Source organism: Typopeltis vanoorti, chromosome 21 (assembly GCF_054136105.1).
Source record: "Typopeltis vanoorti isolate ZY-2024b chromosome 21, IOZ_Tvanoo_1.0, whole genome shotgun sequence".
Classification (NCBI taxonomy): domain Eukaryota; kingdom Metazoa; phylum Arthropoda; class Arachnida; order Uropygi; family Thelyphonidae; genus Typopeltis; species Typopeltis vanoorti.
Window position 1 is genome coordinate 18,085,343 of NC_143569.1, and position 15,949 is coordinate 18,101,291.

Below are 15,949 nucleotides of genomic sequence, written 5' to 3' on the forward strand. Positions count from 1 at the left end.
CCATCAAGGCCAGCAAAACTTACATATAATTAATTTTTTTTTTTGAATTTACAGAAGCTAAATAAGCAAGCAGCTCAAATGAGGAGACTATCTTTACATTTATAAAGAAACAGAACCATGTTACTGAAATCACAGTCTAAGATAAAAGCGAACTTGAAAGAAAATTTAGTCCCCTAATCAGCCATTACAAATAGCTGATTAGGGACTTGATCAGTTTCCAATATTAGATTTAACTAACAAAGGAAAAAAAATTTCATAGTTTTTATATTTAAATATAATGTAATAAGAACTTTTTGGTTTGGTAATTTCACATGCTAAAAGGAGGACAATGAAAATAAAAAAATGACTTATTTACAAGTCATTCTTCACCCTTTTTACATTATCAAGAAAGCAGTGCATATATAAACATATACTAATGCAAAATAGAGATTCCTGTGAGGTTGTAACAATGTGTGCACACAGTAAGAGCTCCAGTCAAAGTTGCATAAAGATAATTTCCTTATATTGTAGCAGGAATGGTAAAATTTTGAGATTCAATACTAAGCCTAACTGCTAAATTACTAATGGATGGTATATAAGTTTTATCATCCATTCCAAGATCATCACCAGCTTATTGGGAAAATGTGAGAAATGGCATGGGAAATATAAAATAAAATAAAAATTTTATTTTTTATTCCCCACAGCAATGGTGGAAAATTATCAGTTAGCCTAAACACAGCACTGATATGCTCTGGGTTTACAACTTTTCGTCCTTTCGTGAGTGAGACTGAAAAATATATTTTAAAAAATTTTAATAAAAAAACAGGAAAAATAAAATTTCTGAATTAACCAATCCTTTCATTAAAAATAAATAAATTGAAAGAAAATAAATGTTTTTGATTTCATTTATGAAATCAAAAACATTTTGGATAAGGAGTCAGTTTTTTTTATATATATATTTCTTCCTTAGTCACTAATCTCATTAAACTATTTCTCAGACAAAAATTCCCGCTTTCAATTTCTTTCATTATATAATTTACATCCAATAAGATGGCAAATAATTATTTAAAATATTTTATTTTATTTTTTTAATCTACACAACTTACTACAATTGCTCTTTTGAACTCTAATAGTGTAATATCATATAGTTCAGCCATGACTGAGACACGAGCTAATATATGCATGATTTATGACTCGTTATTTTGGTTTACCTTTTGAATGTAGTTAATGGTCTATCTTCCTGACGATGTCCATGTAATGGTAGATGAAATATACTGGAGTTATGAATAAATTCTATATAATTGTTGTTTACATGTGTAAGCCACGAAACGTACTTTAATAAATCTAGTGCACATGCTCCATTAAAGCTATTAATGATTCAGAATGATTACAAAATGGAAGTTCCTCAACATTTAGCTAACATCTTTATAAGATGTTTTTAAGTAATCTTCTGCAGTCCCCTCTCTCTCTCTCTCTCTTTACTCAAAATCAAGTTATGAAGTTTTATCATGGCTTTGCTATTTGTTCTTTGGCCACAATGCACTCAAACACAATATAGTATGATCACATGAACACAATATAGCATATTCACCAATGAAACAATAAGTACAAGATTTTACCAGAAAGTTGGTACTTCTCTCTCTTCTAGTTGCCAACATCCTTTCTCAGTTACTGCAATGGCACCTTGGTTATAAGGATGAATTAAATGTATATACATTTACTCAAATGACAACCTTCTGAATCAAGAATTTAATATCTTCTATGGTTTACTTTTTTATTACTTTTCTAAGTAAAACGATTATTATAAAATAACTTGTAATAGGCCATTTACCTTTAAAAGCTAATGCTACTAATTTATCATAGTACAGGATTTATATAAATGTGATAATAATCATCTTCGTTTGATAATAATCATCTCAAGAATGAATATCGTTTTAACAAATAGTACCTTACCCAGTAATGTCCACTGTCCAACCACCATAATCATAGGTTAACCTTAATATATGCATTGATGATAAGTATAAAAGTGAAACGAACAGTACAACCCTAAAAAAAAAAAAAAAACAGATGATAAAATATAGTACTTACCAAACAGAGCACAATTAATAATTATATTATGAAATACAGTATTATTAACAGAATAATAATATAATACACCTGGGGTACTGCATTACTCTCACAAATGATTTAGCAAATAACATAAAATGAAGTAAAGAAAACTGAAGCATTACATGCTCATCGCAATATGAAATATTCAAATAATATAGAAGTTATAATTTCATATTTATAAAAAGATTTAATAATATGTATATAAAGGTGTCATTAAAATACTGTTTTTTTTAATTCAAACTGATTGAGATTTTTAAAATTATTAAAAAATCATTAAACGCTTTATATATGAGAGTGGTCTGAAAAGTTCTCGGCCTAACAATGAAAAAACGAATTTATAATTTCAATATTATTTTTATCTTTCAATATAATCTCCTTTAAAAATAATACATTTATTCCAGTGATGTTCAGCGCCATTATCCCGTCCCTGTAGCTGTTCTCAGTAAGATCGGCAAAATACACCTCTACAGCTGCAATCACCTCTTGATTCAAAGAAAAACGCTGAACAGTGAGGAAGAGTTTTAGTTTTGGGAAGAGATAGAAGTCAGAGGGAGCCAAATCTGAGGAATAGGGTGGATGTTCCACAATTCATAGTGCGGATCCCTTAATTTTCCCATTGTCAAAACACCTCATCAGGACAATGCAAGTGCATTGTCCTGATGAAAGATGATTTTTTTCTTCTGCAAACCGGGTCTTTGCTCACGAATTTTTTCATCTAGTCTGGTTAAAAGATCGGAATAATATTCCCCGGTTATTGTTTTACCCTTTTCAAGATAATTAATAAAAAAAATGCCTTTAGCATCTCAAAACACTGATGCCATGACCTTTCCTGCTGATGGAACTGATCTTTGGCGCTGAACAACAATCTTCTGTTCACTGTTTTGACTGCTGTTTGGGTTCTGGTGTGTAATGGTGAATCCAAGTCTCATCTATAGTAATAAAATCGGTGCACAAAATCAGTTTTATTCTTGTTAAAATGCTCCAAGCACTGTTCAGAGATTTTCATGTGAGTGCATTTTTGATCTGCTGTGAGCAAGCGCAGCACCCATCTTCTTGCACAAACCTTTTTCATTTGCAATTCTTCATGCAAAATATATCCTACACGTTCTTTTGATATGCCTATAGTCTCAGCATTTTGACTCGCCGATCATCCAATACCATATCGTGCACTTGATCAATGATTTCTGGTGTTGATGGAAGTTATATTTGGTCTTTTTTTTCTTTTTTTTAAGATTAACACATACTATTTGGTTTACAAGACCATAGGTTTCAATACACACATATACAAAAATGTCTACTTGTTTCGCTAGCTATAACTGAATAATTTTGTCAAGAAGAGAAGGTAAAAAAAACTACTAGTAAATGCACAAAAACAACAAAGAAATGCAGAAATGGTTAACAACCGTTAGACAAAATTGGAAAGGCTCACGCGACATGATACGCATGAAGCGTGAAGAGTCAGTCATTTTTACAAAGTCGCGTTACATAATTTTTGGCAAAATTTAGCTCTGCTAAACTTCATGAGTTAATAAGTTTTTTTCTGCATGTCCTTTAATATAACCCCTTGGTTATGATTAAGGTTATATCCTGTTCGTAGGACTACTGCAGCTTCTTTAAAAGTCCGACAACTGTAATCCTCTTCTATATATGGCATGGAGCCATTATCCTAATCTATTGCCTGGTTTGAAGTTGAGAAATGATGTGCCAAACCTGAGGTGTCTGTTCTGTTGTGATTGACATCTCCTACATGTTCCTTCTTTCTAATTTCTACAAATTAGAAAGTTTGGCCTATGTAGGAGAGTCCACACATGCATGGTAGGCTATAAACACCTGCATATTTGAAGAAAGCTACGTTGTCTTGAGGATCGTAAAAACTGTCTAGTGGTACTCGTCGGTTTCAAAACAACTCTGATGTTATAAGGCTTCATAATTCTAGCTATTTTAAGGAGACTGAGCCAACATAAAGTAAGACGATGGATAAAACGTACTGAGTTGCTATACGTTGTTGTTGGAGGTTGTTACTGTACAGAATTTTATTGATTATGTTTTGAGGATAACCATTCTGTGATAGAGATTTAGATATAAGGAAAAGTTCTGTACATACCAGAATGACATATTAACCAGAACAACAACCAGGCCGACATATGAAATATGTCGGCCTGGTCGGCCTAGTGGTTAGCCTATGCTCTCCAGCAAAAAGGCTGCAGGCTCAAATCCCGCTGTGGGCATGGATGTTTGCAATTGTCTGTGAAAGTACTAGTGTTGGTAGTCGGCAATAGATGGCATTGGTGTTAGATGACAAAGTTTGGTGGAGTAGTGAGACGCCCTCCCTTGATGAGTCTTTGGACTCCCTGGAGGTGTGATGTAATAATAATAATTTCTGTGTATGGTGATGATTAGAAGAATAATGGAGATACCGTCCAGTATCTGTGGGTTTTCTATATATCGTAAGTTTGATATGTTCATTCTCTTTTCTTTTAACTACTACATCTAAAAAGAGTAGTTGACAATTGTTTTCCAATTCTAATGTAAATTTGATTTTATGATGGAAAGAAATTTTTTGGAGGAACTCATGTAAGCTGTCTACTTTGTCCTTCCAGATAATGAACACATCGTCGACATATCTCCACCACACTGATGATTTTGGGTTTGTTTTAGCTAGAATGTCATTTTCCAATTTCTCCATGAACAAGTCTGCACATGGTGGTCCGCACAGGGCGCTGCCCATGGCTAAGCCTTCTAATTGTTGATAAACTATATTGTTAACTTTGAAGAAATTGGACTTGAGACAGTGATGGAATAGTTGAGATATCACTTGGAAAAAGCTCTTTTATAATCTCCATGACTTCTTCAACTGGACATTAGTAAACAAAGAGGTAACATCAAGACTTGCCAAAATGTCTGTGTTGGATAAATTGACATGTTTAAGTTTCTGAACAAAGTGTGGAGAATTTTTTATATAAGAATCCGATTTTCTGATTTGTTCTTTTAATAGGTTTGCGAGATGTTTGACTAGTAGATATGTTGGGGAGAATCTACCATCAGGCGGAGTGGAACTTCATCTTTGTGTACATAGGGTGCACCGTAAAGGCGAGGTGTTATAGGATGTAAAGATTTTAGTTTTCTTTTTAACTCCTGAGGCCATCCGTCCATATTGCGAATCAGAAGATTCGTCTCGTTGTGGTTCTTCATGGTTGGATCCTTACCTAAAATTTTATGTGTGGACTGATCAGATAGTAAAGTGTTTATCTTCCTAACATAATCTTTGGTGTTCATAATGACTATGGAGTTCGCTTTGTCTGCTTTAGTTACTATTATGTCCTTGTTTCTTTTTAAGTTCCAAATTGCTTTCCTATCTGAGGGAGTGGTATTCTGTTTAGGTGGTTTAGGCTGTAGAGAGGATGATAGTACTTTGGAATCTAATTTCATTAGCTATTGTCTCTGGGAATGGATAAAGACCTTTCTCAATGTTACATATAAAATCCATTTTTGGGATGTGGTTAGGAACAATGGAAAAGTTAAAACCCTTTTTTAGAATTTCGGATGCTTGTTTAGAAAGGTTGTAATCCGACAGGTTAAAAATAACTTTATCATCCAGGAGACTGGGTCTAGAAATGTATTTTTTCTTTTGGAGATCCTCAAATTTTTTTATTTGAGCTATTTTGCTAGACTGAAATGTTTTATTATAATTATTGTCTAACATGTGGTCTATAATATTCCACGTTGAGTAACCTATGTTATTTGAAATATCATCAAAACTGTTCTGCCATTTAAGGTGAATTTTATTTAATTCATATCTAATATGTTGATTTCTGGTGTTGTTACACTTTTTGGGCATCCTTCATGTGGATCATCTTTAAGGCTGGTACAGCCACATTTAAACTCAGCAGCTCATTTCTTAATTGTCGAAAACGAAAGAGAAGAGCACCCATAAACTTTTATGAACTTCAAATGAATTTCTTTTGCCATTAAACCTTCTTTTACAAAGAATTTTATAACCGCACAATACTCAATTTTATCCATTTCAAGGGATACAGACAACACTTTTGCTTCATACAGCTATATAAAACAAACCACTTGAGAGAATGACTTTCATTTTTACATGGATGCTTATGACAGATGTAGCAACTTAAGAAAAAAAAAAATGGTGCAGATAGTGTTGCCATCTATGGTCAAGTATGGTCAAGGATGAGAACCTTTTACACCACCCTCATTAGTTAACATAATAAATCTAATCGTTAAAAACCTTCTCAATCTGCTCAATAGTGATCTGAATGTATCATTAGCAAAGGCTGCTGCTATGATCCATTATGTAATACAGATAGATATCCAATATAATGAAAGAGCAGATAAAAGCAATTAACATGGAAATATTCAGCAATCCCAATGCATTTTTGGAAATTATGAAGGCAACTACCGTGTTTGAATAAAAACTTTAGTTTACTATTACTAAAATTTTACAATTCGACGTTTCGACCTTTATGTCAAGGTCATCTTCTGGAGCGTACAAATATACACAGGAAACAAGCTATACTACAATCATACTGGTTCGTTAAAGACACTGACTAACCGCTACCACAATTGTTGGCCTGACCTCTGGTGAAAAAAAAAAAAAAAAAAAAAAAAAAAAAAAATTATACATCAACGCTAAAGTCCTATTATTTGTGTTGTCTACTATATACATATATTAACATCATTCCAGCCAGTTGGAGTGGAATGGTTTCTAATAATAGCAGATTGGCTAGAGTCCTGACTTGTGTTGAATCTTTCAAATTAGGTTGGCTGAATGTGTGCCATCCAGATCCTTGGAATTTTCATACCATCTTTATTGTTGATATTTGGGTGGTTTATCAGGATTTCGCAGGATTCTTTAAATTTTCTTTCGTACCATGTTTTTGTGCAGTGTAAGGAGCAGGTGCTTTTCCAGTTGATTTGGTGTAAGGTGTTGAGTGCGTGGTCCGAGAGGCCTGCTTCACCATAATGGTTATATTTAATGTGTCTAATGTGTTCTTTTTTGCGTATAGGGATTGTCCGTCCTGTTTCACCAATGTACGGTAAGTTACAGGTGCAGCGGATGCAATAGACTCCAGGATGTGCTAATGGGAGGAGAGGGTCCTTAGAGGAGCTGAATATGGTTTTAAGTTTAGTGGGTGGTTTAAAGGTGGCATTAAGGTTATAGTGTTGTAGGATTCTGTTGATTTTTTCTGATAACCCTTTAATGTATGGGATGGCTATGGTTTTACTGTAGTCTAGATTCGTTTTTGTTGTGGTTTTATAGAGTATTTTATTGACAGTATTTTTGTTATAGCCATTGTTTATGAATGTGTCACTAATGATTTTTAGTTCTTGTTTCAGGGCCTGCTGGTTAGAGCAAATAGTTGTGGCTCTGTTTTTAAGGGTGTTTATGACTCCATATTTTTGTGCTGGGTGGTGATATGAATTCGCATGTATGTATTGGCCTGTGTGTGTCGGTTTTCGGTAGACCGTGAAGGATAGATTGCCTGAAGGAAGACGTGTAACTAGTGTGTCTAGGAACGGGAGCGAATTTTGGTTTTCGATTTCGATGGTAAATTGTATGCGTTCGTGTTGTTTGTTTAGGTGGCTGAGGAATGTGTTTAGCGTTTGTCGACCGTGTGGCCAGATCGCGAACACGTCAACGTATCTGAGCCAGATTGTCGGTCGAAGCGTGGCGGAATCAAGAGCCCTTTGCTCAAAGGTTTCCATGTAGAAGTTCGCGATTGGGGGGGATAATGGTGAGCCCATGGCCGTACCTTCCTTTTGTAGGTAGAATTTGTTTTGCCACACGAAGTAACCGGACTTTAGTACGTGGGCAAAGAGGGCCGTAATGTCGGGTGGAAATTTGTTCTGTAGTAGGAGAATTGTGTCATTGATGGGGACATTAGTGAAAAGGGCAGAAACGTCAAAACTGACTAATAAGTCGTCTTTGTCGAGTGTTATGTTTTTGATTATGTTTATAAAGTGTTGTGTGTTTTTTACGTAGGAGGGGGAATGACCTACCAACTCCTTGAGTGTTGCCGCTAATTTCTTGGCTAGCTGGTAATTGGGACTGTCTATTCCTTCCACTATTGGTCGAAGGGGCACATTTTGTTTGTGTATTTTCGGAACCCCATATATTCTGGGGGGGCGGGCGTAGTGGGGTTTGAGTTTTTTAACTGTGTCTGGTGGCCAAGAAGTGACGGACTTTAATAGTTTTTCTGTTTTGTCCTTTATCCTCTTTGTTGGGTTATAGTTTATCATTTTATGTGTTGTTATCGGCTACTAGTTGGTTCATTTGCAGTATGTATGTTGACCTGTCAAGGACAACAGTGGCACTGCCTTTATCAGCTTTCGTTATTATTATGTTTTGTTTGGCTTTTAACGATTTAATTGCTGCTAATTCTGTTTTAGTCAGGTTGTTCTGTATGGTTTTCTTGGTATTTAGGACATTACTGGTTTCTAGTCGTATTTTGTCTGCTATGTTGTTAGGAAGGGATCTGATGCCTCTTTCAATGTGGTAGATAAAATCTAATTTGTTTACCTTTTTAGGCGCTATTGCATAGTTCAGTCCTTTATTCAGCAGCATGAGTTCGCCGTTGTTCAGGGTGTGGCTTGATAAGTTGATCACATGGTTCTTGCTTGTCGGTGGTTGGTCGCTTCTTGTCTCCCTTGTTTGTTGTTCATTGTTGTTTCTCGGGGAGGAAGTCCTCTGATTGGCCGCCATATTTTGCCGTTGTTTCAACCTGTGGAATTTTTTCTTGAGTTTTTCTTTGTTCTTTTCCAGGGTATGCTTGGCCGAATTGTCAGTAATTCTTTCAAGTGTTTGTAGAATGTCTTGGTTAACATAGTTCGATAGCTCTAATTGTAATTCCGAAACTAGATTTTGTGTTGTAGCTAGGTTTCGGCGGGCTGTTTGGATCTGTTCTCTAAGCATTGCTTTTTCTGTGCGGTCATAGATACGAAGTGCCTTAGCGGACGTAAATTTCTTTTTTAGCCTGATGCAGATCGGAATGAGGTTATTGTCTCTGCATCTCTTTAAAAAGGCCAGCCGATTGATCAGGAGAGAAATACGAATCTTTAGCTTACCATAGCGATTGCAGCGCTTGTGGGTATCATTTCCATGGATGATCTGAATCCTTTCTTTTAGGCTTGCACGGTGATCCGAATGCATTTTTGGAAATTATGGAGGCAACTACCGTGTTTGAATAAAAACTTTAGTTTACTATTACTAAAATTTTACAATTCGACGTTTCGACCTTTATGTCAAGGTCATCTTCTGGAGCGTACAAATATACACAGGAAACAAGCTATACTACAATCATACTGGTTCGTTAAAGACACTGACTAACCGCTACCACAATTGTTGGCCTGACCTCTGGTGGGAAAAAAAAAAAAAAAATTATACATCAACGCTAAAGTCCTATTATTTGTGTTGTCTCATTTTTTTTTCACCAGAGGTCAGGCCAGTGTCTTTAACGAACCAGTATGATTGTAGTATAGCTTGTTTCCTGTGTATATTTGTACGCTCCAGAAGATGACCTTGACATAAAGGTCGAAACGTCGAATTGTAAAATTTTAGTAATAGTAAACTAAAGTTTTTATTCAAACACGGTAGTTGCCTCCATAATTTCCAAAAATGCATTCGGATCACCGTGCAAGCCTAAAAGAAAGAATTCAGCAATCCCACATACATACGCAGATGTGTTCTTCCTGATAATTATACTGGTTACATGCCAATATATGAAGTTTGCTTGTGAATATTAAAACTTCTTCACTATTTCAATTAAACAAAAAGAAAACAAAAGTGTGCACATAAAATATCTTCTCAGCTAGGCAACTTGTATATAGAGGTGTAGAGCTCACATTGAACTGCCTCAGTATCCCATAAAATACAGCACACCTCCTTTCAGATCTGTATGTTGCTATGCATTAGGTTTCCCTAATGCAGTGGCGGCCGGTGAAAATTTTAAGTGGGGGTGCTGCATATACACACACACACACACACACACACACACACAAAAAAAAAAAAAAAATTCTTAATCAGTAACAAATTTATTAATAAATAAATTTACATATTAAAAATTACTTTATTAAAAATATTTCATCCTCACCATGAACAAACACCAATACCAAGTATCGTATCGATAGCAATGACAAGCGCAACCGAATATTGGCATTAGATCGCAGTGCATTTGTTTCGTGTAACGATAATTGAAAATATATAATTCTTTTCATTTTTTCAACAGCGACACTAGTCATAATTCAGTCTTGTATTTATAATAAATAAATAATTATATGTTATTTTAACAAAATAAAATAAGATTTACAAAAAATAGTTCATCATGCACATGCACCAACAATAAACGTTTCATATCTCACAGAAATAACGCATGTAAGCATACTAAAGCTACAGTGCTGTTTGGGCAGTGTGGGAATAACGCAATGTGCAATGACAAGTGCAACGAATAATGCCGTTAGATCGCAGTGCATTTGTTTCATAATCTAAAGCGTTCATTGAACAATTCCAATTATTAACTATTCAATCAATATCAAAACATAAGCTGTAACCTCTAATATGTTGTAAGCAATGTTATTATTTATAAACAGAGACAAAATTTAATTTTTTCATTTTTTTTTTCCTTAGGGGTGCTGCAGTGTCACAGTGCTTATGTATGGGCCACCACTGCCTTAATGCATAGCAATATACACCCAAGACCAGTTTCTGCCTTTACTGATGTCTCATGGGGGGGAGCTAGAATCATGGAAATACTGACAGCTTTAATCAGCATAATATTAAAATACTGCAGATAAGAAATAGCTGTAGCAAGTTTTTAGAAATTAACTTGAACTTTTAGAAATTAACACTTGGTTAGAAATTAATTAATTATACCTGATCAAGAATGATATTGTTATTCTCATCCTTTACAAAAGGCATGAGTAGACAAAAGTTTTTGCATGAAGGCTTTATGACTTAGACATTGATTTAGTTCTCAGTATCTCCAAAAACATTGGCTTAATGGTGAGATTTTCACAATGAAGGTTGAAATTGGAGTAAAGAGTGACCCTTCCCATAATGCATGGCAATATACATGTCTGGAAGAGGGATGAGGAGGTGTACTGCACATGAAAGGATTTTGAAGCAATATGATGTAAGTCAACAGCCTTTAAATACAACCAGCCTGGACGTAAAGATACTTCATATATAAATCTTTGTGTGCTCAAGCAGGGATAAAGGATTAAAACAAGAATTTCTTGTCAAGTACAATTTGCTTACTGACCAAAGCAAAATTTAAAAAAGTTACAATTAGGCAGTTAGTTCAATTACTCATCAAAAGACAGAACCAATGATACTAATTTTTTTTTTCACCAGAAGTCATGTAAGTAGTGTTAACACAGTTGACCAAACTAGTGTGGCTTTAGAATATTATATGCATTGTGACATAGCTTGCCTCTTTATATATACTGTATGTGTGTATACTCCAGATGATGACCTTAATAGGAAAGATGAAACACTGAGTGATTATTTTGGTTTTATATTAAACCAAAGTTATTACTATAACACACTGATATCAAAACTGCAAATTCAAAGTGGATGGCAGCCAGGAGACAGATCTGGAGCTGGAAGGAAATGTCATCAGGAAGGTCAGTGACTTTAGATAATTAGGTTCAACAATGAAAAAGGATAGTGAGGCTAAGAAGGAAGTGGGATGCAGGATGGATGAACTGGAGAGAGAGAGAGAGATGGCTGGAGTGCTATGTGATAAGAGGGTGCCGATCAATCTAAAAGGCAAAATATACAGGACAGTAGTGAGACCAGCTATGACATATGCTATGGAAACTGTGGCCGTGAGGAAAAATACATCAGCAGGATGGAGGTAGTAGAGATGAGAATGCTTAGGTGGATGTGGGACCAGAAAGGATCGTCTGAGAAATGACTATGTAAGGGGAATGGTGAAAGTTACGAACTTAGGAGCAAAGATACAGGAGGCAAGGTTTAGATGGTTTGGTCATGTGATGAGGAAGAAGGACAAGTATGTAGGAAGAAAGGTCATGCAGATAGATGTTCAGGGGAGAATTAAACGCAGACAGCAAAAGTAGAAGATGGAGGGAGATGGTGGAGGAGGAGGGTTTGAGGATGAAGAACTTGGATGTGGCTACAGCCCAAAACAGGAGGTTGTGGAGGAGACTCGCTACAAACAGTGACCCTACTTAAGTGCGAAAAGCTGCAGAAGAAGAAGAAGAAGAAGAATACTATAACACAGCAGTTTCTCCGTAATTTTTTAGAATGAATGCTGATCAATCAAAGGAGGCAGGAGTATCAAAAACAAAAGTGTAGTTAGTTGCCATGGCAAACATGTTAAGCCTCTGAATGTAGGAATTGGTGAAACATGGCTCTCAGAGGGTGATATTGTTGTGTCCCAATTTATGATTTTTATTCTATCTAATAATTTCCACTTATCTATGTTCTACTATTATCTATGCTCGAGATATCACCAAATTGAATCGTCTAAGTAACGGCTTTTTTTTTTTTTTTTTTTTTTTTTTTTTATCATTGGACAAAAGGTTTATTAAATTCCTTAACATGGTACAATTCAAATTTTAATTATTACTCAATTCAATGCTATACTAAATATATACAAACTGACATTAGCTTATCATAAATAATTAAGCTATGATCCTATAATGGGTATTACGATCATACCGCCATACACATTCAACACATAACTTCATATGACATGGACATATAAGATTAATTCACACTATTTAACTATCCAAACTTAAGTAGATCAACTAAACCATTTACTACACTGATACATAACTATGACATTTAAACTTTCTTATACAATATAATAGACATGCAAAATTCTCAGGACACTTAATTACTCATATAACATTAACACTAGCCAGCTTACTTTCAATATATTCTGTCAGATACTAAAGTCCTAGTATTGTTTTCTTGGTCACTTCAACAGTTCAGTATTAGAATAATGATAACTAATACAGACGAATCTTAGTTAACACGAGATATAATTTACAGTACCTTTCTTTCCTGAGTTTTCCATATGGGCCTCTATCTTTTTCTGATTGAAGTATCCTGGTATAACCTCTCCGATAATCTGCTTCTCCTATGTTCCCTTTTGAGAACTATGCCTACGCGGTCTTTACCTTTCGTTGTTCAGGACACACTTTGAATCGTCTAAATAACGGCTGTGCAACTCGCGACGTGGATATCGATTTCTTTACAGCTTTCCCTTTTTCGTGGTTGTCACTGAAGTTGAACCACAAAGAATATGCTTTCTTTTCCTCGACTAGATGGCATTCTTCGCTTCTTACATAGGAAATACGGAACCGAAATTCCGCTCACTTTTGTTTCCGTGTTGTGACGGCGGAGATATAACCCCAATCTCGCCACTCAGGAAAACACCGTGAAACCCATACGAAGGAGCTCTTAAGAATCTACATTCTTAAGATATCAGGTGTAACAATATACTAAGTGGTATCAAGGGTAGAGGGTAATGTATTTTTAGGAAGGATAGATAAGACAAGATAGGAGAGAAAAAGGAACGCTGCTAATAACCTCGGATAACTTGAGTTCCACTCAAGGTAGAAAACTATTACTGCAATATGAATAACATTTTCTATGTAGCAGTGAGCCTGAAGCTATCTTGTATGAGGTGGGATTCTAGCAAGATCAAATACCTGGTGAAGTGTTGTTACAGACCTCACAGACTGGTTGCTAGTGACAATGAAATGCATCAATCTGATGGGTGCTAAAACGTTTAATCACCATGGGTGTCCTGAACTATCTGAACACTGGTTAGCAGTGAAATCACAAAAGAATGAAACCAGATTTAGTGAGCTGTTGCGAGACAATTCCTCAAACAGTATATGACAGAAGGAACTCTACATCAAAGTGCGCTAGATCTAATGATAGTGTTAATGCAAAGATGTGACTGTTTCTGTCTTCAGCTGGTGACAGTAATCATGGTAAACTGACTTGGGAAGTGGCCAAGTATTGGATGTTCCATTCAGAAAAGGTTACATGCTAACTACTCAACAGGAAATTATGACCAACTGAGGAGAATGACAGGTTCTGTCCTATTACAATGGTTACTAGCTGGGAAGGATATTGGCAGTAAATGGGATGAACATAAAAAAATACTTAATTTTTTTTTTTTTACATAAAAAAATACTTAAATCAGGTGCAAATCTAGCTCACCTCCTTGAGGTGCACTCTGGATAACGCTAAATGAGCTAGAGCGATCATGGCAGCCAGTCCATCCATGGATCTCCTGGCTATTAAATACATGCAGCAATCAGAAGTGAATGGTTCTTACAAGAACCACTTGACGAACCAATTGACTAGAAATCTCGGACCTCGAGTTCGAATTTACCATCTTAATATTGAAGGAATTAGCAAATCAAAATGCAAATACCTTTCAAAATTCCTTCTTGACCAAAACAGACATCGTATCCTCCCGGAAACACATGCTGCCACTGAAGAAGAAGAAGACTTGTACAGAAGAGAGAGAATATACGGCTACCAGCTCATAGGAACGACTTACTACCATGCGTATGGCATAGCAACATATGTCTGTAACAACATCAAACAACTCAAACTTGTTACTGCGTCAAGTGATGATGATGATGTCAGCCTTGTTGACAAAGTTAGGCGAGCTGACACTTGTTAATGTCTACAAGCCACCAAACGTTCGCTGGCCTCAACAAGTCCTTCCCCTTTTGAATCATTCAACTATATATGCGAGAGACTTCAACAGCCACCACGAGATATGGAAATATGCCCAAAATGATGACTGCAGTATAGCCCTCACCGACTGGGCTGAAGCCTCCAATATCAACTTGGTCTTTGATACTAAAGAGCGTGGCACCTTCAGTTCAGTGGCATGGAGAAGAGATTATAATCCTGACCTCTGTTTCCTCACCTCTAATAACATAAATGAACCTTTATGTCTCTGAGAACTCAAAGAAGAGCTCACAGTGACTTCCCTCACAGCCAACACTGGCCAACCCTCCTTGATGTGGGCCTAAATATACCTCTTGTCTGATCAATCCCCCATCTGAGATGGAATTTTCGAAGAGCCCACTGGGAAAAATATGCCACTGACCTTGTTTGTTTGACCTCCTGTACCCAATAACTACAACCAATTTGTAGGAGCAGTCATCTCTACAGCTAAAAAACATATCCCCAGGGGTTACAGAAAGGAGTATATCCCTGGATGGAATGAACTGAGTGAACAGCTTTACAAGAAATTTCTTGAAAGCGGTGATCTGGAAATCGCAGACGATCTCCTCCACAACCTGGATGCAGCAAGACAACAATGCTGGATCAAAACAGTTGAGGGACTGGACTTCAGGCATGCCAGTAGGAAGGCTTGGAGTGTGTTATGGAAGCTAGGAGGTGCTACGATGATGACTACTAAAAAGACAGATGTCACACCAAACTAAGCTGCTAACCACATCATTAAAATCTCGAGATGCCAACGTGATAGAAACCATACCACTGAAGTTAAAAGAGAAGTCAGAGACTTTAAGGGAAAACTACAAGATGAATCAGAATATGCGAGACCCTTCAGCGACAAGGAAATCAACAATGCACTAGCTCATATAAATATGGGAAAGGTCCCAGGATTCGACGGAGTTCACCTGGAATTTCTTATTCATGCTGGCAAAAATACCAAAAAATGGCTCGCCCGTTTCTTCTCGGAAGCAATGAACACTGGCATGTTACCGAAAGAATTTAAGTAAGCTAAGATAATAGCTTTTCCCAAACCTGGAAAATCAACTGACGACCCACAAAACTTTAGTCCAATCACACTACCAAGCTGTGCATATAAGTGGAAAG

At 36.1% G+C, this 15,949-nt stretch overlaps 1 protein-coding gene across 3 annotated transcripts in view; it reads right to left on the minus strand.

Annotated features, from left to right (window-relative positions):
• The window catches only part of oys (lysophospholipid acyltransferase 6), a 325,432-nt gene that overhangs the window by 202,345 nt on the left and 107,138 nt on the right, over nt 1–15,949 (minus strand). For all 3 annotated transcript variants that reach the window (XM_090411054.1, XM_090411053.1, XM_090411055.1), the window contains exon 5: nt 1,933–2,025. In XM_090411054.1, coding sequence (XP_090267180.1) covers nt 1,933–2,025 — 93 coding nt within the window. The remainder of the gene's footprint in view (nt 1–1,932; nt 2,026–15,949) is intronic.